General features: G+C 45.2%; 1 protein-coding gene across 5 annotated transcripts in view; it reads left to right on the top strand.

Moving 5' to 3' along the window:
• The window catches only part of KDM4A (lysine demethylase 4A), a 41,845-nt gene extending 20,070 nt beyond the window's left edge, over positions 1-21,775 (top strand). For 4 of the 5 annotated variants that reach the window (XM_037906232.2, XM_037906230.2, XM_037906231.2 and 1 more), the window contains 11 exons: positions 1,055-1,175; positions 2,704-2,882; positions 7,864-8,068; positions 8,373-8,449; positions 9,362-9,417; positions 10,617-10,725; positions 13,374-13,562; positions 14,363-14,533; positions 15,713-15,832; positions 17,260-17,352; positions 18,136-21,775. In XM_037906232.2, the coding sequence (XP_037762160.1) occupies positions 1,055-1,175; positions 2,704-2,882; positions 7,864-8,068; positions 8,373-8,449; positions 9,362-9,417; positions 10,617-10,725; positions 13,374-13,562; positions 14,363-14,533; positions 15,713-15,832; positions 17,260-17,352; positions 18,136-18,276 (1,461 nt within the window). In that variant the 3' untranslated portion in view covers positions 18,277-21,775. Of the gene's footprint in view, positions 1-1,054; positions 1,176-2,703; positions 2,883-7,863; positions 8,069-8,372; positions 8,450-9,361; positions 9,418-10,616; positions 10,726-11,164; positions 11,729-13,373; positions 13,563-14,362; positions 14,534-15,712; positions 15,833-17,259; positions 17,353-18,135 lie in introns of those variants that run through there. The other variant, XM_037906234.2, reaches the window with a different exon arrangement.
• The last annotated feature ends 2,216 nt before the right edge of the window (positions 21,776-23,991 follow it).

The raw sequence follows: 23,991 nt of genomic DNA, 5'->3' as shown, positions 1-23,991 counted from the left end.
ATCTTCTGTTTGCATCCTAGCTGCAGAGAAATTACAGACCTCGCATGTGGGTTTATCAGCCACATAGAGATTTGGCAAACTTTCACCAGTGTCAGGTTGTTTAAGGCATTGCTTTTAGCTCCCTTTCTGATACCAGGGTCATAGTAATGTTGCAAAAGTTGGAGTTATCTGAGCAAGCTAAGCCAAATTCTTGTCAGGAGGGGAGAAGGAGCAATAAGGTGGGCAAGAAGAAAGACGGAAGAAGGTGGATGACGGTAGGAACATTGGGGTTATACTTCAGAAGTTCAGGATTTTAGCCAAAGCTAGAAGTGATGTAGTGAGGTCATCTGGTTACTTCTCTCTGGTTTGATCTAATCAGGACATCTTTGAGGATCAATATGGCAGCAGTGCGGGGCAGCACCAGTTCTAATAGCAACGCTCATTCCTTCCAGTCCATGCATCCTGCTGACTTTTTCAGTGTCATGCACTTATCCCCCCAGATAAGCAATATCCAGAAGATCGTGGCATCCTCAGCCTTTACCTCATCAAAACACACTTAAGTGACTTCAACTGTAAATGTTTTCTCCCATTTCTAGAATCTTTCAGCATGTCTTCATATCAACCCAGGACTTTACCTGGAACCCTGAAGACCCCTTATCACTGTTTTTAACTTAAACAATCCAGTTTGCGAGTGTGTCTTCAGCTTTAGCTTGCCTTATGTAAACAAACTTATATAATGGGCTGAGTTAGGACTTGTCCAGTGTAGATTACACAACAGATCTAACTTACTTTTCACCATTAACTGGTGACTGTTTAACTTTGTGCATTTCACTCAGCTTGAACACTGAAAACGGTCACTTTTGCTGTCTGGCTATCCTATAGCAGGACAATGCTAAAATACTTGGGTTTCCAATACTTTCAGAAGCATAAATCCAAAGTTTAATATACCTTACGGAAATATTTCTTTGTTTTAGTGTCTTGTAAAAATGCCCTCTTTTTAAACTTGTTTTGGGCCAAAATGGATCTGACTGGCTGTAACATGATGATTGCTGAGTTGCTGCTTTGCCTTGTCCAGGTGGCGGCGGAGTACCTGAGATCAATGAAAGAGAGTAAAAAGTCAAAGGGTCGTCGCCAGCCCTTGAGCAAACTTCCTCGTCATCATCCTCTTGTGGTTAAAGACTGCATCAGTGATGATGGTAAGTTCTACATACTTTAGTCGGGTGGGATTCAGCTATCTGGGGAGGCCTTGGATGGGAAGGTGGAGAGTGCTCCAGATGTATGAGGGCAATATGGTACGTTCCATGAGGTAACTGAAGATATATGGGAGGCATCTAGGCATGTGACTTCTCTCCAGCCTAGGAGAGGTTCTTAGTTCTGCTTGGAATTCTTGCTTCATTCTCCAGTGCACGGCCTCGGCAGTGGAATTGTTTCACCCCCAGGTGTTTACCCTTTCCCACTACTTTCTTTGGAATCTGAATATTTTTTCCAGTCACAGAAAGTCACAACTGTGCATACCAGTCAAATTCTAAATGTAGCTGAACTTCATTTCTATATTCCACAGTTGATGTTTCCTTGGCGCTTTCCAATAATCCACTAAATATCCATATTTTTTAAAATATGCACATTCTTGACTGACCATTTAGCCTGTATATGCTTTGGATCTGATTAAATTGTAGGCTCCTTGAAGCAGTATGAAGGGGTTCACCTCACTACAGGTGCTCCTTTTTGTAATTTGGGTCTGAGAATTAGCTTTTACTTCATCGGTTGCTTGCACTGTGAGCTCCCCTCTCTCTCTCTGACTCAATGTGGTCCCTCTTTGTGACTTGGCCCTCCAGCTAAGTCACTGTATAGTCCGTCCCGCCTTCTGGGATAAGAGTCCCACTAGACAAGCTGTCCAGACACTATCACAGACAGTCTTCCTTTCCAAGTCTGCAGGTCCTGTACCACTTTCAGATGGCTGGTAGGGGAACCCAGGCCCTCCCTCTACACTGGGTTCCACCACAGGGACCCTGTAACCAGCAGCCCAGGTCTCTGCAGTCCCACTCCTTGCTGCTGTTTCCCTGGGCTTCTTCCTATCCCACCTCTATCTCCTTGCTGATCTCTGGCTTGCCACTAGAGATTCCTCTGCTCCCTATTGCTACTTCTCCATTCTCTGCCTCTTGTTGGACTCCCCACCCTAGGGCAGGAACCCAGGTTTACTATCCCCCTGGATCCCCTTTTTGCCCCTAGCTAACTCCCTTTCCCTCCAGGGAGTGACTGCAGACCTCTTCCCTGCCGTCCCTTCCTGCTCTCACTTCCTGGCTTATAATCCTGTCCCAGCTCCTTCCCCATACGAATTTCATTTGCCATTCCAGCCAGTCCTTGGTTAACCTTATATGCTGCATCTGGGGGGTAATTGGCCCCTTCCAGCCCCTGTTCAGAGCTTGTGTGGGCTGGTCACCCCATTGTAAGCAGGAACAGGATCATGCATGTCTATACTTTTCATTTGCATGAATTTCTTTGTGGTGTACTCAGCTCATGTTTCTGCTAAATTCCCTTGTGTTTCTTCAGAAGGAAATAAACAATTTCTCACCATTCCTGGAATGTGCATACTTCCCACTGTCAGAGATTGAAGCCCCTCTCCTGACCATTCTTCATCTTGGTGGTTATCATAAGCTCTCCTTGCAACACAGTGGCAGCAGCAGGACATATCGCTAACACTAATGAAACCATTTCTTGTTGCAGAGATGTCAGAGCAACTAACTCCTGAAGAAGAGGCTGAGGAGACAGAGGCTTGGGCCAAACCACTTAGCCAGCTGTGGCAAAATCGCCCTCAGAATTTTGAGGCAGAAAAAGAATATAATCAGACCATGGCTCAGCAGCCCCCTCACTGTGCTGTATGCATGCTCTTCCAGACATACCAGGTAAGCATCCTGGACTTCTCCCAGAGCTGTTCTTTGTATGGCAGAAGCTGAGGGAGAAGGTAGCTGCCACATTCCTCAGGATTTTGTAAACTAGTAGGTTGTAAATTTATTTTAGAATAATGTTTGTCTGTTGCTAAATAAGCCTGCAGACCTGTGTGATCCAGTAAATAGTATTGCTCTTCCCTTTACCATCTCAGGTTGCATCAAACTTCCTTGTTTGTTTCACAGCTGCATATATTTTGAAACTTCCCCCCCTTAGCTCTGGCTGAGCTCAAACTTGTTAAATTCCTATCAGTTATGTGCATAGCACCTCGCTTTCAGATTAATTCTTTCCTGAAAACTAAATTTTAGAGACCCACCTTAATCTGCTTCCTGATGGCAGGGATCGGGAAAAAACATTCCCATAGTTTTAAAATAAAAGGAGAGGACTGGATATAACCCGATGGCTGTCTAAGTATGTGCAAAAGCAGAAGCTTTCTTCTCTCAGGCTTCTAGGGTGAAGGAGGACTGATGGACTAAACCTATAATGGTTTTTGGGACCACCATGATTGTGTTAGATCTAGAAACTAATATGTTCACTTCTGTATTGGAAAGGAAAATTAGATGTTTTGGGCAGGTCCTTATTGAGGTTATGCATCCTAGGATGATCGCTCTGAGTCTTTTTGAGAAGCATATAGAGCAGTGCATTCAGAGGGTTAAAATGTAAAGGAAAAAATAAACAATCTCAAACAGGCATCTCTAAATTCGGCCTTGAAGAAGTTGGTTGCCCCAGGTCGGGTGCGAGGAGACTGTTCATGTTTGGCTCTTGTACTCGTTTTGAAAACTGTGGACAACAAAATGCACAGGGATTTTAACTCATCTGTGCAAATGGGTGACTGTATGTGTTGCATAACGCCAGTTGTTGTCATCTCATCTTGATTTGTAAATGGCATAAACAGATACTTGGGCAAAAATAGTTGAGCAAAGGAGCAGCTAGAGGTCTGTTTACACTAGGCAGCGAAGTTTTTCCAGAGGACTGAACCTGACAATGGGAGTTGCAAATGCCTGAGTTATCAGTGCTTGACTTCAGTTACCTAGTCCTCCAGAAATTGGAGTCATAGTCCATTAGAACTGCATTAAATTTTAATTTGTAATGTTGCAGCCTGAAGACGAGCTCTATGTAGCTTGGAATCTTGCCTTTCACCAACAGAACTTGGTCCAATAAAAGAGATTACCTCACCCATCTTGTCCCTTTAAATTTTAATTGGAGTCTAATTTGACATTGAGTTTATAAAGTCTCTTGATTTTTCAGTGGAGAGATGCATTTCCAGGTCTACCTGCCTAACAACAAATATCTGTTTGAGACAGTAGCCTTGTTCACAACTAGGCTAAATGGCTTGTCGAATACAGACGCTGCACATCTAGCTAGCATGGGTATAAATAGCCGTGTAAATGGTGAGACACTGCTTAGGCGAATAGAATACGGACACACCAGAACCTTAAGATATGTACCCTGCGCAGCTCTGTATATGCCCAAGCAGTGCCTCCCATGCCTACAGTGCTCTTTTTAGCAGTGTAGTGTCTCGCTGCCACCCTGCTGCCACAGCCTTTCCCAGCCACCATGAAAAGCTCCGGCAGGGGGGAGGTAGAAGGGAAGGGTTCCAGCAGCCTTCCCCTGCTTCCTCCACCGCCAGAGCCTGTCACTGCTGTGTAGGTACATGCTGCTGTGTGGACACAGCCTAGTTTTCACTGCAGCATATCACTGCATGTACCCTACACTCTGTTGCAAGTGTAGACAAGGCCCTAGAGTATGAAACAGCTATGGGGATGTTTAAACATGTTTGTATAAGTCTTTAGAATCATAGGCTATGTCTACACTACACAGCTTTTAGCGACATGGCCATGTCACCACAGCCATGCTGGTAAAAGTAACGCAGTGTAGCGGCTGTTTGCCAGCTCTCCTGCTGACAAAAGACTTCTACCCGCAACGAATGGCATTTGCGTTGTCAGCAGGAGAGCGCTTCTGCTGGCAACGAGCTGTTCACGCTGGTACTTGTGGCAAAACTTTTGTCTTTCGGGGGGATGGCAGGAAGTTAACACCTCTGAATGACACAATTTTTGTTATTCAATTGCCAGTGTAGACATAGCATAAGAGATCGGAGGATATAACTAAATGAACAGTACTCATATAGTAGCACTGCAGTCGTCTGTGACTCTGCATCTGTAAAAGTCTAGGCATCGTAAAGGTGTGCCACAGATACCCTTCTTGGGGAAGGGACAGGCCTTGTGATTCCAGGGGGCACATACAAATATATCTCACACTCATAGATATTAAGGTCAGAAGGGACCATTATGATCATCTAGTCTGACCTCCTGCACAATGCAGGCCACAGAATCTCACCCACCCACTCCTGCAATAAACCCCTCACCTATGTCTGAGCTATTGATGTCCTCAAATCATGGTTTAAAGACTTTGAGGTGCAGAGAATCCTCTAGCAAGTGACCTGTGCCCCAATCTGCCCTGGAGGAAAATTCCTTCCCGACCCCAGATATGAACCCTGAGCACGTGGGCAAGATTCACCAGCCAGATACCCAGGAAAGAATTCTCTGTAGTAACTCAGATCCCACCCCATCTAACATCCCATCACAGGCATTGGGCCTATTTACCATGAATAGTTAAAGATCAATAATTGCCAAAATCATGTTATCCCATCATACCATCTCCTCCATAAACTTAATCAAGTTTAATCTTGAAGCCAGATATGTCTTTTGCCCCCACTGCTTCCCTTGGAAGGCTATTCCAGAACTTCACTCCTCAGATGGTTAGAAACCTTCGTCTAATTTCAAGTCTAAACTTCCCGATGGCCAGTTTATATCCATTTGTTCTTGTGTCCACATTGCTCCTGAGCTTAAATAATTCCTCTCCTTCTCCGGTATTTATCCCTCTGATATATTTATAGAGCAATCATATCTCCCCTCAACCTTCTTTTGGTTAGGCTAAACAAACCAAGCTCCTTGAGTCTCCTGTCATAAGACAGGTTTTCCATTCCTCGAATCATCCTAGTAGCCCTTCTCTGTACCTGTTCAAGTTTGAATTCATCCCTCTTAAACATGGGAGACCAGAACTGCACACAGTATTCCAGATGAGGTCTCTTGCTGCTTGTCACAGAACAATGCATTTCAAACACCTTCAGTCTTACTCTAGATAGAATGGGAATACCTCTGGATTTGAAGCTGCTCTCGCTGAGAATTCTGTGGGCCCTGGGAGAGTATGGAACACTACTAGAGAGTTTAGTGAATTTTTTCTTCACACAAATGTGACTTGGTTTTTCAGAAGCATGAAGTCCCAGCTGACACCAATTTTTAAAAAAAGGCTCCAGGGTGATCTCATTAATTACAGGCCGGTAAGCCTAACTTCAGTACCAGGCAAATAGGTTGAAACTATAGTAAAGAACAGAATTATCAGATGCATGGATGAACATGATTTGGTGGGGAAGAGTCAACGTGGTTTTTGTAAAGGGAAATCATGCCTCACCAATCTATTAGAATTCTTTAAGGGGGTCATCAAACATGGGCAAGAGTGATCCACTGGATATAGTGTGCTTAGACTTTCAGAAAGCCTTTGACAAGGTCCCTCACCAAAGGCTCTTAAGCGAAGTAAGTGGTCATGGGATAAGAGGGAAGGTCCTCTCATGGGTCGGTAACTGGCTAAAAGATAGGAAACAAAGAGTAGGAATAAATGGTTAGTTGTCAGAATGGAGAGAGATATATTCATATATGAGCTGGAAAAAGGAGTCAAGAGTGAGGTGGCAAAATTTGCAGATAATACAAAACTACTCAAGATAGGTAATTCCAAAGCAGACTGCGAAGAGTTACAAAAGGATCTCACAAAACTGGGTGACTGGGCAACAAAATGGCAAATGAAATTCAGTATTGAAAAATGCAAAGTAATGCACATTGGAAAACAACATCCCAACTATGCATACAAACTGATGGTGTCTTAAAATCAAGAAAGATCTTGGCGTCGTGGATAGTTCTCTGAACACATCTGCTCAATGTGTAGCAGCAGTCAAAGTTAACAGAATGTTAGGAACTATCAGGGAAAGGATAGATAAGACAGAAAAAATCATAATGCCACTATATAACTCCATGATCTGCTCACATCTTGAATACTGTGTGCAAATCTGGTCACCCCATCTCAGAAAAGATATATGGGAAAAGAATTGGGAAGGGCAACTAAAATACTTAGGTGTACGGAACAGCTCCCATATGAGGAGAGATTAAAAAGACTGGGACTTTTCAGCTTGAAAAAGAGACAACTAATTGGCGGGTATGGTAGCGGTCTATAAAATCTAGTCTGGTGGGGAGAAAGTGAATAAGGAAATGTCATTTACTCCTTCTCATAACACAAGAACATGGGGCCACTAATGAGATTAACAGGCAGCAGGTTTAAAACAAACAAAAGGAAGTATTACTTCACACAAGGCACAGTCGACCTGTGGAACTCTTTGCCAGGGATGTTGTGAAGGCCAAGACACTAACAGAGTTCAAAACAGAACTAGATAAGTTCATGGAGGATAGGTCCATCAGTGGCTATTAGCCAGGATGGTCAGGGATCCAACACTATGTTCTGAGTGTCCCTAGCCTCTGTTCGCCAGAAACTGGGCCTGGACGACAGGGGATGGATCACTTGATGATTTCCTGTTCTGTTCATTCCCTCTGAAGCAGCTGGCATTGGCTGCTGTTGGAAGACAGGATACTGGGCTAGATGGACCATTGGTCTGACCCAGTATGACCGTTCTTATGGCTTGTACTTCTCTTTAAAGATGGGATCATGTTCTGAATGACGCAGAAGTAAAGTTTATCTGGTCATTAGCTTGCTGTTGTGTAGTAGTTATCCTTGCCTGATGAAGCTGGTGGTAAGAATAATAATGAGAGGGAAATCTGAGGTTTTCAATATTCCCAGTAAAATATACTTGTGCTCCCCACCTCACTTTCATAGGTAGAATGTGGAGGCCATGGTCAGAGCTCTGGAGTTGCTGCAAGTACTGCCACCAGGAAGGTACGAACCAAACCTCTGATTCCTGAGATGTGCTTCACTGCAACTGGCTGCAGCACTGACCTCAATCTCTCAACCCCTTACCTGGAGGAAGATGGAACTAGTGTCCTGATCACCTGCAAAAACTGCAGTGTCTGTGTTCATGCTAGTGAGTACAGCCAGACCCCACTCCTAGGCACTAACTTGCCCTGCAGTCTGATCTTGTACATGGTAACAATTCCACCTACCAACCCCTGTTAGCTGTAATAAAGAACTGAGTCCGTTCCTCAATTGGATCATGGAGACGGCCTTGTGAATGGTGGGGCGAGGGTGGTGTACGAGCAAACCTGAGGTGTATGGAACCCTCACATGGGGATTGTGAAGTGGAGCCAAGGGCTGTAATTTTCATATTCCCTCTTTGACCTCCAAGGTGAGAGATCTGTAAGATTAGGCCAGTGCTGTTTCCGTTATAGGTTGTTATGGTGTGTCCCCTGACAAGGCCACTGAAGACTGGATGTGCTCCAGGTGTACAGCCAATGCTTTAGAAGAGGTAAGAAAATGGCTTGTACAAGCCTCACTTCACTTTCTCTGTAAGGACTCAGGAGGATCCTATTAGTCAGGTATCCAAGCTGTGGGGAGCCCATGGGAGCGCGGGGGGAAAGGTGAGATGAAGGCTAGTTACAGAGCTCTTCCTGAAACCTTGCGTTGTGCCATGTCTGCTCCCCTTTTGTGATAAGGCTGTAATTTAGAGAACACCTCCAGAGTGTAATTCTCTTCCATTTGGGCTTTTGATTTAATGTCTTCTGGCTTAAAGAACCAGCTGCTCAGTGCAGTGATTCGGGCTGTTGTGGCGGTCAGAAATGGAGAAGGGAAGTTCTGCAGGAATGTGGTGGTCTCTCCTTGTATATGACGCCTTCTGCTCTACAAAATGCAGCTAACTTGTTGCTTAGCTGTGTCTGCAGTGGGAGAGGATACTGAAATCTAACTCATTGAGGAGGAAGGTGGCCCAGAGTAGAGGGGTTCTTTCAGAAAGTGTCATGGGCTCTCCACCAATAGAATGGACCACTACATCTCTTCCAGGGGCCAGCCCCTTGAATTACATCCACCAGCTGGTTGGTTCACAGCTTCAGCTATGCCGAGTTGGGAAAGGATTTTGTTTCTCTGGTCTGAGCTCACAACATTGGCTCTCAGTATTTTTCCCACCCGTCTTCAGAGTAGCTCTCCTTAGTTTACTCCACCTCTGTGAGTATCTAGAGAACTATGAGGTGGGTCCATTTCTCAAAAGCAGAAGCCGGTTGATAGCTCTTAATTAGGCTGTCCTCTGCAAAGTGATTGTATCCGTGGGGCTAATTGGCAACAAAGAGCTATTCCTCTGAATGTGTTGTCACAGTGAGGCTCTCTGGCGCACGCTTACTGCTTCATTGACAGATAACATGGTTCCTCATTTTCTTCTTTGTGGCAGGACTGCTGCTTGTGTTCATTACGAGGAGGCGCACTGCAGAGAGCCAATGATGACAAGTGAGTATTCCAGCTTTTTCATTCTCTGTGGAGCAGCTTAGCACATGAGCACTTACAAGGTTGTTAAAAGTGCATTGCTTAGTGTGAGTGTGCTGCAGGGATGATGTCGTGACCAAGGGCATCTGCCAGATGGATTGACAGGATGGATGCAGAGGGTTGTAAACATATATAACATAGTTCAGGATGTGACCACATGGTGCCTCATGCACCAGGACTTGGGTGAGTGGTGCAGTATCACAGAAACCCACAGCCAGTCACTGACTTCCCAGGGAGTTCCCCATCCCAAGGTGGTGATAGCTATTAACTGCGAAGTTTCTTATTAAGTAAAATTGTCTTTGGTTCCCAGAGCCACGTGGGGGGCCAGGAACTCTGAATACCAGGGTACAGAGAGATCACGCCCCATACAGCAACCAAAGGCTCCACATATCTCATCTCTGCCAGTAGACTGTCTAAATCTACACTGCTGGTGTCTTCAGCTTGGGGCTTAGCTGGAGACGTCTGCATCCCAGGACAGCCACAAAGCTTCCTTTACTTTTCCCAAACGACACTTCACTGACGTGGGGAGATGGGGCCCTCCTGCAGTGCAGCATGTTGTGGCTCAAGGCTGACTTGGGCAGCTGCAGCATGTGCGACTGTTAATGGAAAAGGACACAGATTAACTTGGCTGGTATGTCTAAAGTTCTTGGATGCAAAATACATTGGTATTTAGTATCCAAACCTTAACTTGCAATGCCAAGGCGTAAACTATGGGAACTTGGCCTGAAGACTCTGGGAGTGGCCTTTAACCTCTAGGTCACTGTTTCAAAACCAGGTCAGTAGTGACTGTAAATAGTTATTATCTGACAGGTCTGTGGCCTGAGTGAAACAAGCTTGTAGGGCACATGTGCCTGCAGCATAAATACCAGCAGCACAAGTCTCACTCAATCGCTCCCTTGTTCACTTCAGTGGAAAGGCCAAGAACTAAATGGGATGAAGTCTAGTTTTGCTCCTAGATGTCTCCATTATCAGGGCTAGTGTGAGGGAGGCTTGCACTACTTGAGCTCCAGTCTGCTGTATGGTTCAACAAAGGACTTCATTCTTAGGGCTGGAGGGATTGCCAATCTGCTACGCTTCGTTAGCACTAAACTGACTTAAATTCTCAACTGTCTTTTTCTCCAGTGTATACTGATTTTTTTTTTTCTCCTCTCCAATTCTGGCAGGTGGGTTCATGTGATGTGTGCTGTAGCTGTACTGGAGGCAAAATTTGTGAATATTGCAGAGCGCAGTCCAGTGGATGTTGGCAAAATCCCTCTGCAGCGCTTCAGACTGGTAAGAGACATCTGGGATTCACTGTTAGGCTTATTGGTTTCATTGAAGCCCTATCTGTGGGGTCTTCTAGTCTCCTCCTAAAGGAGACAACTTCCCTCTATTAAATAGAGGTCTGAGAAAATCTGAACTCTGATGGTTGGGAGGTGGTTTGTTAAATAAATCCAGTTAGAGTACTCCCCACTCTCCGAAGCCTAGCTTTGTTCTTGGGTATTAACACAGAGCACGATAATTACTTGAAGTTAGAATTAACAAAGGGGTCAGTATGGAGTCTTGTTATAGTTTAGCTAGTGATTTGAATTGCATAATACAGTAATACGTTGGTATCTTATGCAGGAATCTCTAGGCACTTCAAATAAAATAAAAGCTGGGTCTGTTTAGCTTGTCTACAAACTCAGTTTAAAGAATGTTAGACTCCCCCTTCCTCCTCTTCTATCTAAAGGAGTGAGTTTCCCGCAATCCAGAAGGAGAGAACTGAGCTTTGTATGGTTATATCGCATCATACCTTGCTATTAACTACCCAAGCCTGCAATCCAGTGCAGCACTAGCAGAAGAAGTGGGGTGGGATTTGACCAGTGGACTTGGAGCCTCTGGAAAAGCAGCATAATAGAGGGGAGACCACTGCCAAGAGCATTCTCAGTCATTGAAGAGTCTGAGGTGACAGCGATGAGATTGGATCATGAACGTAGCCCCTAAAGCTCCTCTGCACGGGTATGAAAGGTAGATCTGTCCTATCTGAGGAAGCCTATTCTGCATGAGTCCTTGCTAACTGGCCTGAGTCCTGGGCGGCTTTATCATTTTTAGTGTTCTCTCTTTTTAAGGATTTCTACAGTCTAGCCACTCCATGAGTCTCAGACTGATGGAAGTAGGAGAAGGTGCAAATACTTAATGCCTATTCCTTATATATTTTCATCAGCTGATCTCAAAGTGCTTCACAATCATTTAATTTATTCTCAAAACCCCTGTACCTAAAAATATGACGATGGACTGAACCACTTTGTTGTTTTAAAAAAAAAAAAAACCTTCAGTATTTCGGGGCGAACAAGGTGAGAACTATTAAATAAAAAGCTGGTTTCAGAGTAACAGCCGTGTTAGTCTGTATTCGTAAAAAGAAAAGGAGTACTTGTGGCACCTTAGAGACTAACCAGTTTATTTGAGCATGAGCTTTCGTGAGCTACAGCTCACTTCATCGGATGCATAGCATATCGTGGAAACTGCAGAAGACATTATATACACACAGAGACCATGAAACAAAACTTCCTCCCACCCCACTCTCCTGCTGGTAACAGCTTATCTAAAGTGATCATCAAGTAGGGCCATTTCCAGCACAAATCCAGGTTTTCTCACCCTTCCCTTCCCCCCCCCCCACCACACACACATACAAACTCACTCTCCTGCTGGTAATAGCCCATCCCTCTTTGAAACCTCTCTTTATAATGCGCATGATAATCAAGGTGGGTCATTTCCAGCACTAATCCAGGTTTTCTCACCACCCCCCCCTCCAAAAACCACTCTCCAGCAGGAGAGTGAGTTTGTGTGTGTGGTTTTTGGTGGGGGGGGTGAGAAAACCTGGATTAGTGCTGGAAATGACCCACCTTGATTATCATGTGCATTATAAAGAGAGGTTTCAAAGAAGGATGGGCTATTACCAGCAGGAGAGTGAGTTTGTATGTGTGTGTGGTGGGGGGGGGGGGGGAAGGAAAGGGTGAGAAAACCTGGATTTGTGCTGGAAATGGCCCTACTTGATGATCACTTTAGATAAGCTGTTGCCAGCTGGGGAGTGGGGTGGGAGGAAGTTTTGTTTCATGGTCTCTGTGTGTATATAATGCCTTCTGCAGTTTCCACGATATGCTATGCATCCGATGAAGTGAGCTGTAGCTCACGAAAGCTCATGCTCAAATAAACTGGTTAGTCTCTAAGGTGCCACAAGTACTCCTTTTCTTTTTAAATAAAAAGCTGTATGTTGACTTTAGCTGTAAGATATGGGACTTCCTGGCTGGCACGACTAATTTTTAGAAATACTTACATTTTAGAGCCTTTTCCTCCGTTTGCTCAATCCTGCTCTAAGGATATAAACCAGTGTTTGAGACATCCGTCAGTTACGCCAAATCTGCTGGGCCAAATATAGCTTTCTGCCTTTAGGGTAAGGTTATGGAATCTGCATCTGTACAAATTCTACTCAGTTCTCCTCCCTTCTGAAGTTCTGTCTCTGGTTCTATGAAACCCTTTGGGGCATAATGTTACTCTAGCCCTCTGGCCTGTATAACTACAGCCAGGAGTTGCAGTGGGCCATTGACTTTTGTCATTGCTGAAATGTGGTAGAATGATGCGTGTCCAGGTCACCTTTCCTTGCAGACATTTCAGTGCACATGTTTTGCTGTTAAGCTTGTTGGATTGGTATATTATGAACACTTACTTTTTTCCTGTGTCCCTGTTTGTAACTCCTGAGATTCCTGCCCGGTTATGAAATAAAACAAGTGCTCTTCTCTCTCTAGACTGTGATAAAGCATGGTGCCTTTCTGGGATAAAGAGTAACTGGAATAATGTAGTAATAAAAAAAACTATTTCTAGTAACACCTGGGGAGCCTGTCAGTCTTCTGTACTTGGGGAAAGCCAGTGCTGAGCAGTAATCTGCAGTTTCCTATCTGCAGAAATGCATCTTCTGTAAGAAGCGGAGGAAGAGAATTGCAGGTTGCTGTGTGCAGTGCTCTCATGGTCGCTGTCCTACGTCCTTTCATGTCAGCTGTGCTCAAGCAGCTGGAGTCATGATGCAGCCTGATGACTGGCCATTCGTTGTCTTCATTACCTGCTTTAGGCATAAGATTCCATCCCAGGCAGAGGTGAGTATTTGGAACACAGCTAGGATTTGTTCTGGAATAGGCCTGAGTATCAAGGGAAACTGGAAAAGCTTTTGGCTGTGCTAGAGAGATAAGGTGGATGAGTTAATGTCTTGGACAGATTCATACCAATAAAAGAATTCCCTGTGCATTTTGGCCAGCATAGTCTAATGACCTTGGCTCCCATCCCATGCCAAGAACTGAGCCCTGATCTTAGTCCTGCTGCTGACTTCATATGACCTTCAGCCAGTCACTTTTCCCTAGTTTCAGTTTTGTCTATAAAGTGACTGAGAACCACCTCCCCCCTGGAGCTGTTGTGAGAAGGAATAGCTAATGTGTGTGTGAAGTAAGTGATACTAATGTGCAGAGTTAGTACTGGGATCGCAGTGGAATGTCCTGTTCTGTTGACCAACCAGTGGGTGATGTTCCCATGTAGCCCTTCTGCCAAATGAACTGCAGCATTCTGCTCGAGATGGGCCTGTAGAGGGCTTGCTGCAAAGTCCTCAAATTGTCTTGAGGAACCTACTCTAAAGACGGAGCGCTTGTAAATCCCTAGGTGGCCTGAGCTATGCACTGCATTGTCTTGGTCGCTGCCGCTGACTAGTTTGGTTTTTAAGCATTTAAAGCACTCTGGGGGAAAACTCTTTTAAAGATTGACTTCAGATCACTGGTGGATCCTACGTTCAATTAAGAACTCTTGGCAGCAGTGTAGTTCTGTCTCTTCTTATCTGCCAAGGCCCATGTTCAGTACCAGTATACTGACCTTCATTTTAGCTGTCTAACAAGAGCTCTTCTCGTCTCAGCGAGCTAAAGCTGCTCTTCAAGATCTCTCAGCTGGGCAAATGGTAATCAGCAAGCACAAGAATGGTCGTTTCTATCAGTGCGAAGTGGTCAGTCTTACAAAGGAAACCTTCTATGAAGTCAACTTTGATGATGGCTCCTTCAGCGACAACCTCTATCCAGAGGACATTGTGGTATGTTGTGAAATAAGGGAGCTACTCCACTAGAGGGCATGTGGTACAAGGAAATTGCATCACCACTGTGGGAGCAAATGTGTCTGTGTCTGTCTGCTAACATCTCTAGAGGGTTAATGACAGCTCATAAGGAGGGAGGTACTCTCATCTGAGCGGAGAATTTCTTACAGCTTTTTAGATTTCTTCCCACTTAAAAACCTGTTATCTAATTTAATGCTTTGGATGCAAAGTGCCTGTATTGATCTTCTTTCTGACTTATGAACAGTTGTATTCATTAAAAAGAACAGGAGTACTTGTGGCACCTGAGAGACTAATAAATTTATTAGAGCATTAGCTTTTGTGGGCTACAGCCAACTTCATCGGATGCATAGAATGGAACATATAGTAAGAAGAAATATATATACATACAGATAAGTTGGAAGTTGCCATACAAACTGTGAGAGGCTGATTAGTTAAGATGAGTTATTATCAGCAGGAGAAAAAAACTTTTGTAGTGATAATCAAGATGGCCCATTTAGACAGTTGACAAGAAGGTGTGAGGGTACTAAACATGGGGAAATAGATTCAATATGTGTCATGACCCAGACACTCCAGTCTCTATTCAAACCCCAAAAAAGAACAGGAGGACTTGTGGCACCTTAGAGACTAACAAATTTATTAGAGCATAAGCTTTCGTGAGCTACAGCTTACTTCACTGGATGCATTCAAACCTAAGTTAATGGTATCTAGTTGCATATTAATTCAAGCCATGTGGCTAATACGCAGGGCTGGGTGGTGGGGTAGTGAAGGGCAAATGACAAGGCAATGCATTTGCACAGTTGTCACTGAGGGTGCAGATTGTGTTCAGGGTCTCTGTAACGAGCTGAGCCAGGAGAATGAAAGGATCCAAGAAGCTTGACTTTGAAATTGCAGACCATTTGAAGTAGCTGGGAGCAGGAAACACCCTGTGTTTGTGAACTAATGGTTTAGTTGTGGAACCCTGTGGCTCAATTTTCCTGTCTCTAGGTGGTAATATCCACCTATCTCAAGGGCTGTTCGTAAGGTGCTTTGGTACTCTGATGGAAAGCCCTCTAAAAATTGGATGGATCTCTCTGGGCCTGCTGAATCTTTATGCAAATATAAAGAAGTTGTTACTGCTCACTTCTCCACATCTCCCGACTTTCTTTCTTGTCCCATCAGAGTCGAGACTGTCTTCAGCTGGGTCCTCCTGCTGAAGGAGAGGTCGTGCAAGTCAGATGGACAGATGGGCAAGTCTATGGAGCCAAATTTGTGGCATCACATGCCATCCAGATGTACCAGGTACCGAGCTCCTATTCCTTACCGCTGCCCTCCACCTCTCACTATTTAGATAAAATGCTCATCACGGTAGTCTCTAGACAACTCCCCACTGTCTATTTTAGAAGACCTTTTGTAGAACTGTGGTACTACTGGCAAACTAAGTCCTAGGACCCTCTTTAACTCCTGCAATTAAATCCACTCCGGAAGGGTTGGGGGCGGTTATGGGGTTTGTTCCTGGTATATTGGAAGGAAAGCTGCATAGAGAAGAGATTATATTTTTATGGCAGTAAAAATCTAAGCCTTTAGTCTGGATGGAGCATAAATGCTGAATAACTGGGTGCTGAGGACCCTGCTCTAGCCTAGATGTCCTTGGTGACCCACCGTTTTAAAGCCAGGTACAGATGTGTGGGCTATTCATCCCTTCCCTTCTGCACTAGAAATACAGATCCATGGGATATGCAGAGAAGTGATTCCATGCAGCAGGTTGTAGGAAACAGTGGCATCTAGTCAGTGTCTGCACCGTGAGCTAAGCCCTTCTGCCACCCCCCTCAGCAGTGAATCCTGCGACTGTTGAGCTTCCAGACGTCCTGGGGGTCATGCTGAGCCTGCACAATATGGGCAGGTTTAGACTCGGGTGTGAAAACAGCCTCGTTTTCGGAGGTGGGGAGCACCGGTAGCGCCCACTGAAATCAGCAGCATTAGGGGTGGCTCATCGCCTCTGAAACTCAGGCTGCTTCTATCTGGCTGCCTAGCTGTAGGCACCAATGTTCCCTCTAATTTTTAACAGGCCGTGTGCACAAACTATTTCTTCCGTGCCACTGCCAAAGCGCCCCCCCCCAAAAAAAAGCCGGAGCGCACGTGATGTTTCGCGGGGTTTAAGATCCGCGGGTGTGCGTGCACAGCTTAGAACCGTGGTAGGCGCCCGTATTTGAAAATGGGCCCCAATATTTAAGCTCCTGTAACTGAATCTGGCTGAAGCAAAGTTTTATTTACAAAAAAACCGTTGAATTTTAGAGTACTTGTGTACACCTTGTCCTCGTCTCCCAACCCTGCTGCTCGGGTAATATCCGGAGTGGCATTGAAGCACCCAGTTTGCCTGATGAGTAAAAATCCCCAGTGAGGGGCTGGCTTATTGCAAAGTGTTCTGAGAATATTCCTAAAAATGGTCATTCCCTTGACCCTAGGCAGATTGGGCCGTGCAACTTCCTGCTCCTCTCAGGATTATTGCTTGTATAAAGTCTGTTCCCAGTACTAGATATAAACTAGCTGCTGCGATTCCCCCCCCTCATTTACACATGACCCCATGCTATGCCAGAAAGTACATGTATATTGAAAGCTTTCATTATGGAAGCTCACTTAAGAGCCGGGAACTGAACAGGGAGACTCTGTAGTAGTGTGGGGGTCTGGCTCTTGTGACTTCAGGCAGTACAGTATGATTTGTGTGTTAGGTGGAATTTGAAGATGGATCCCAGCTGATGGCGAAGAGAGATGATGTGTACACCCTTGATGAGGAGCTTCCAAAGAGAGTCAAATCAAGGCTGGTAAGTAGTGGGGATGTGCATACGTACTAAATGTCCACTACATAACACTATTTGCTCTGGGAGTTTGTTTGCTGTCTATTCCTTGGCTGATCTCTCTCTTTCTGTAGATACATTACTTCAGCTCACCTCTAGCTGAGGTCTGTAGCCCTTCATTGCTTGCTAACTGACAATTTATGGGACTTAAATAGTGAAATCCTGCCTCTCTGAAATAGTGAGGTACACCGGGAAGTGCCTTGGTGTCCTTGGCCTGTATCGCTCCAGTAGGCCTCGCATAGTAAGGCATTAGCTCCACGACCATTCACAACCCAGGTGCATTGCTGACCTGAGAGGCAGGTCCTGTGCACCCATCTGACCTAGCTCAGTTGCAACACTCGTTAATAAGCATGCAGTGTGTCTGAGTCCAGGAAGGATAGGGGTGGGGCATTCATGCTGAGTGGGTATGTAAATCTGCCTGTCTCAACAGAGCAGAGCATGCTGCAGACGTACCGGGTGTTTAGTTTGATCATTGAACTGACCCCTTTAAGTCTCCTTCACGCTTGGCACTGAGCTAGAATCCTTTGGCCCTCAGTGTTTGCCCATTAATAATTTCAGTGGGTCTAGTGACTGCAGGTTTGTTAAGCTGTTTCTCTCTCCATGCTGCAGTGTCACTTGGGCTTGTACATAACAGTCCCAGCGCCCCATGCCCCAAGTGATTTCTCTGCCATGTGGGACCGCTTGTAGGTGAGGGGTAATGAGTTAATCTGAATGGCGCTGTGGGTGTCTAACCCTGCTTTACTCTTGCAGTCAGTAGCTTCAGATATGCGCTTCACAGAAATCTTCACAGAGAAGGAGGTCAAACAAGAGCGGAAGAGACAAAGAGTGATCAACTCACGCTATCGGGAGGATTACATTGAACCTGCACTGTACCGGGCCATCATGGAGTAAGCGCTGCCTATGGTAGAGAAGGAGAGATGCCAGCCTCCCAGTGGATTCTAACACTCCAGTACAACAGAGGCCAAACTTGGACATTTCAAATCCATGGGTTTTTTTTAAAAAAAGGAAGCTATAATACTGTACCCTGCAGTAGCTGAAAGGAGATAGTTGGATGGTGGAACCGTTCAGTGTTGCAACAGTGGATGCCTGCCTGCAGGCGCCTCACCTGAAGTTGTCTGCACCGAACAAAGATCCAGCAAGCCAGCTTGGGAGTTCTGCCTTCCGCAGCTTATCTCCTCAAACAGTCTTTTTGTTTCTTCTTGTCTGAGCCAAAATTGACAGGTGGCAAACTCTTCTGGGAACTTCACCCAGGAATCTTGGCAGCTGCAGGAGGATACAAAGTGTGTCGTTTTTGTTGAATAATGTTCCTGATTCTGGGAGTCTCTCCCCGATGGCCACACCTGCACCGAGCAGGCAGTATTACTGGTGCTTGACATTGAACCTCTTTTTATATTTATATCTGTGTGTCTTGTCTGGAGCAGCTTCAGTTTCTTCTTTCTCAGCATCTCCCCTCTGAGGGTGGAGCCTCAGGCTGTGCAGAGCCAAGTGGATTGGAGGCGTTTGTGTGAAGAGATGAAATGTGAAAATCAAATCCTATTGGATGAGCTATTTAACTCTCTATTTAGTTTTTTGTTCTGATTTTGATATTTTGAGACTCTCGTGTTTAACTGTAATGGTCTGTGCCTACGTATAAATAGGAATCTGTCTGGAGCCTCCTGCAGTGCAGCCCTCTAACAAGAATGTTCATTCAGCCCCCAGAGAGTACTTGAGCGTACACTTCACTAAGGCAATAAAGTCCAAAGGGTCCTCCTGGAGAGCCAAACACCACAGTATTGGAGATGACAGGGCGGCAGTATTTGTAGCAGTCCAGCAGCTTGTCTGTGGCCATGCTGCCACAGGCTCTTACCTAGGATAATTAGATCTGAGCATAGGACCCAGTTACAAGATGGACTGAACTGTACTTGTTAATGAATGGTTGTGTAGTGCCACTCAGAAGCTGAAGTGCTGCCACGTTGTTCTGTCTGGCCACAGCTGGTAGAGCATCTGTTTTTAAATCCTGTGTAGAGCATTAATTGGCCACATTCTTAGTTGTATCGGAGAGACTTGACTATCCCAACAATGGAGAGCTGTCAGTTCAGGAGCCATGCATTGCATGTATCCTGAAGATGTTCTGACATGCTCCTAGTAAAGCATTAACAAGTTAAAGCAGCAGTTGTATAAGGATGTGGGGCTTTCCCACCCCCTGGGAAAGGGATTTTAGACTGTGGGCAGACTGGCTGCCTTCCAGCTGAATGGAGTGACTTGGGTAGTTTCCCTTTGTTGAGAAAAACATCGTACAAATGTACTCAGTTATTTTCTTTTAATCCTCTTCACTGACATAGACCCATTGCTGTAGTAAAGGGACCTTGTATACACAAGACCCTGATTTATAGCAGTTTCCTCTTTGTTTAAAAAAGAACACTATAAACCAAATTATTTTGAAATCTGGTGCACCAATTTGTGATTAGCAATAAAATGTAGTGTAGTACAGTGACTTTTTATTACTTTGCTGATTAAGAGTCAAACAACAAGCTTTTTTGAAAAATGATCCTCTGTTTATACCAAAACTCGTCTGGGATCAGGATGCTGATGTGACTAGTGACAATACAAATTTCTAGTGCTCAGGCTTGCTCTTGTGTCCTTCTCTTACAATGTGTGGGAGAAGCCCTTGTTAATCAGCATTTGGACAGATTCCTGAAAGGGACAGGGCCTTCACTACCCAGTAACTTAATTCATTATGGTCGGTTTCAAGTGATGAATCATTCTGGTGAGCATTGGAATTGCTAACATGTAGAACTGGGACATTGTGAAATTGTCATAGTATCTGCAAGCGAGCAGGGTTATGAAACGAGAATCTGTTAGAGCTGCAAGTAGGCAACTCCTTTTGATGCCATTTTTTGTGGCTAACGAAAGGAGGGGAAACTGCCAGCATCTCTCTGAATCTGCCCTCTAGTCTTCTAATGTACCTGGGGTTCACTTTAATTCCCTCTAGACTGAATGCTGTCCTGTTCATCACTGGAAAATCTATTCTATGTTCTGCTTCCCCACCCCCAAAAAGGTACCAGTTTAGCTGTCTGGATGATGTACAGGCTTCCTACCCAATCTGCTATATTACCTGCATGGACTGAGTTTCCATTCTAGGGGGTGATACTACATGTCTGGTATAAATACCTATCTACAAAGAAGGCTCCCACCCTAAAATGACAACATAGTGCAAGGCAGCTGGGCTTGTGCCCTGCAGTGTTCCGGTTCAGTTACGCCATGCTTTGTCACCTGCTGCTCCCAGGACCGAGTGACTTTCAGGAGAGTTTCCATGCTCGGTGTTAGTTCTGGTCAGGGAGCTCTGACTTGATGTGACCCAAAGTGTTCTCTGTAAACAGACTTCAGACTGAGGGTCTTGTCGGCTGTCTGCACTGTCTTGGAAACCACTGCCATCCTTGCTGAGTTTCCTGCATCATTGGTTAAAGGAAGATTGTCCCATTTCTCATAAACTACATTGTTAAATGTAGTTAAATAAACATATATAGATGTAAATCTCATTTCAGGGAGTCCATATAATTTTTTGACTCCAAGTGAAATCTTTAAATTTTTAGACGGATTCTGTAGGCACATCCATTAATGTGCTTAAAATATAAGGGGCAGAAAATTCCCTTCCTCTGGAGTCCTTCCAATCTCAGGACAAGTGCCATTAGGATGTCAGTTGGGCAGGTGCTTTTGGAATATATTTAAAATAGGATGTTACTTCTAGAAAAGTGTTCAGAACACAAATGTTGATGCTAACCCACCCCGCAGGGAAGCTCTGGGTGAGAGCTATTCATTCGCTCCATTTGGTGTGGCATTGCAGATCATGGGCTGCCTCCCCTCATGCTAAGTCTGATTTTTGGTTCAGGTTGGAGTCTTCACAAACTGTAGAATGGAGCTGTCTGGATGTAATCCTGGGCAAGACTGGGAAATCAGTTTTCCCTTTCCTTTTTAGAACTGGGAAGCAAGTGTCCTGTTTTGCGAACTACTTATTGTAGATCCCTCTTTGTCTCCAGACTTCTAGGAGAACTCCTGATCCACAAGCAGGGCCTTCTGACAGGCAGGGAAAGTAGTTTCAATGGTTACACCCATTTTCTAAGATCATCCTTCCCAATTTCTGAATGAGACAGAGCTCCGATCTGGGGTTAAATGAGTTCTGTATTGGCGTGATCAGGGATGCCTGGGATGAGAGGGGTCTCACCCTTCTCTGGCCACCCAGCCTGAGGCTTCCATATGTATCTACAGTTCCCATGCGCCACTTGGGCTCCTGTTGTCTGACCTGTCTACAGCTGTGCTTTGTTTTTTTTAATGCAAACATGGGGAGAAATAAGACTCCAGCAGCCTCTGTATTTTTAATTTGATCTAGTAATAAACATAATTAACTTCAAAACAGACAATCTCTGGACTGATTTTAAATCTTTAACAATTTTACTTGGAAATCCTCACAAGGCTTTTAATTTGTCTAGTCTTACTACCTATTAACCTCCTCCTAATCCTCCATTACACCCTCTCCTTGCATGTCTGTCCAGTGGTCACATGACAACTTGGGTACCTTCAGTAAGAATGGGTGGTGGTTGCCATTCTGGGGTTCATTCAAACTGCACTATGATCAAAGAAGCTAAAGGTAGGGATGAAAGCTGTGTACCCTTAACAGTTCACCACTGTCTGGGTTTTGTTTTTCCTGGAAGAATAATACAATGAGATGAGATTCATTCTGCCGCAGTTGTAACCAGTTCAGAATCCAATATGCTGGTAAAATGCTTAGTTTTATTTAACATATGAGTAAGTTATTGTGGTCTCCAAAGCCTCTTTTTTCTTACCTGCCATCTCCACCCCTCAGCAAAAGGGAACCAGTCACTCAGCCCAAGCTGTTCTGCTCCTGAGGAAGGAGACTGCTGTGTGCCTAAGCACCGTGCTGGGCAGCCAGCAGGAAAGGCCCTCTGAATGCTGGAACAAACAACCCAGTTCTTTGAGTGATTGTCCATGTCTCTTCCACTGGCGGTGTGCACACCTCATGCACAGTTGTTAGAGAACTCCCCCCGCGTGGTACCTATTGGGGTGGCTCGAGTGCTCTGTCACCACATACCCCGACGTGCTAGTATGAGGGTGGAGGTGCCCCAACCCCCTCTTAGTTCCTTCTTAACAACAGTGACAGTTGTTGAAGTACTTCCAGTCAAGTTATCGCAAGCTAGTGGTCCTCGTTCAGTGTACAATCAGGTTCTTTTTTCATTGTTAGATAGAGTGCATCTCTAGGTTTTAGTTTTAGTTTTTACATCCTGTTTGGACCAAATTTAATTCTCAGGACTGGAGTCATGCCTTGATCTCCTGGGATCAAATCCTGTCAGTTGTGTGCCAGACCGATATTGGTCAGTGACCTACACCCCAGCTGCCTAAAATGTTTGGAAGAGCCCACATCCAGGACAAGTATCATGTTTGTAGATGGTTTAAGCCAGGGGTGGGCAAACTTTTTGACCCGAGGGCCACACTGGGGTTGCAAAACTGTACGGAGGTATGGGTAGGGAAGGCTCTGCCTCCCCAAACAGCCTGGCACCCGCCCCCTATCCGACCCCTCCCACTTCCTGCCCCCTTCAGAACTCCCCACCCATCCAAACCCCCCTGCTCCTTGTCATAGAATCATAGACTATCAGGGTTGGAAGGGACCTCAGGAGGTCATCTAGTCCAACCCCCTGCTCAAAGCAGGACCAATCCCCAACTAAATCATCCCAGCCAGGGCTTTGTCAGGCCTGACCTTGGAAACCTCGAAGGAGATTCCACCACCTCCCTAGGTAATGCATTCCAGTGTTTCACCACCCTCCTAGTGAAAAAGTTTTTCCTAATATCAACCTAAACCTCCCCCACTGCAACTTGAGACCATTACTCCTCATTCTGTCATCTGCTACCACTGAGAACAGTCTAGGTCCATCCTCTTTGGAACCCCCTTTCAGGTAGTTGAAAGCAGCTATCAAATCCCCCCTCATTCTTCTCTTCCGCAGACTAAACAATCCCAGTTCCCTCAGCCTCTCCTCATAAGTCATGTGTTCCAGTCCCCTAATCATTTTTGTTGCCCTTCGCTGGACTCTTTCCAATTTTTCCACATCCTTCTTGTAGTGTGGGGCCCAAAACTAGACACAGTACTCCAGATGAGGCCTCACCAGTGTCGAATAGAGGGGAACGATCACCTTCCTCGATCTGCTGGCAGTGCCCCTACTTATACGTCCCAAAATGCCATTGGCCTTCTTGGCAACAAGGGCACACTGCTGACTCATATCCAGCTTCTTGTCCACTGTAACCCCTAGGTCCTTTTCCGCAGAACTGCTGCCGAGCCATTCGGTCCCTAGTGTGTAGCGGTGCATGGGATTCTTCCATCCTAAGTGCAGGACTCTACACTTTTGGCCCAATCCTCTAATTTGTCTAGGTCCCTCTGTATCCTATCCCTACCATCCAGCATATCTACCTCTCCTCCCAGTTTAGTGTCATCTGCAAACTTGCTGAGGGTGCAATCCACACCGTCCTCCAGATCATGAATGAAGATATTGAACAAAACCGGCCTCAGGACCAACCCTTGGGGCACTCCACTTGATACCGGCTGCCAACTAGTCATGGAGC

This window comes from Chelonia mydas, chromosome 8 (genome assembly GCF_015237465.2).
Source record: "Chelonia mydas isolate rCheMyd1 chromosome 8, rCheMyd1.pri.v2, whole genome shotgun sequence".
NCBI lineage: Eukaryota > Metazoa > Chordata > Testudines > Cheloniidae > Chelonia > Chelonia mydas.
This window is presented reverse-complemented; position numbering and strand designations above follow the sequence as displayed.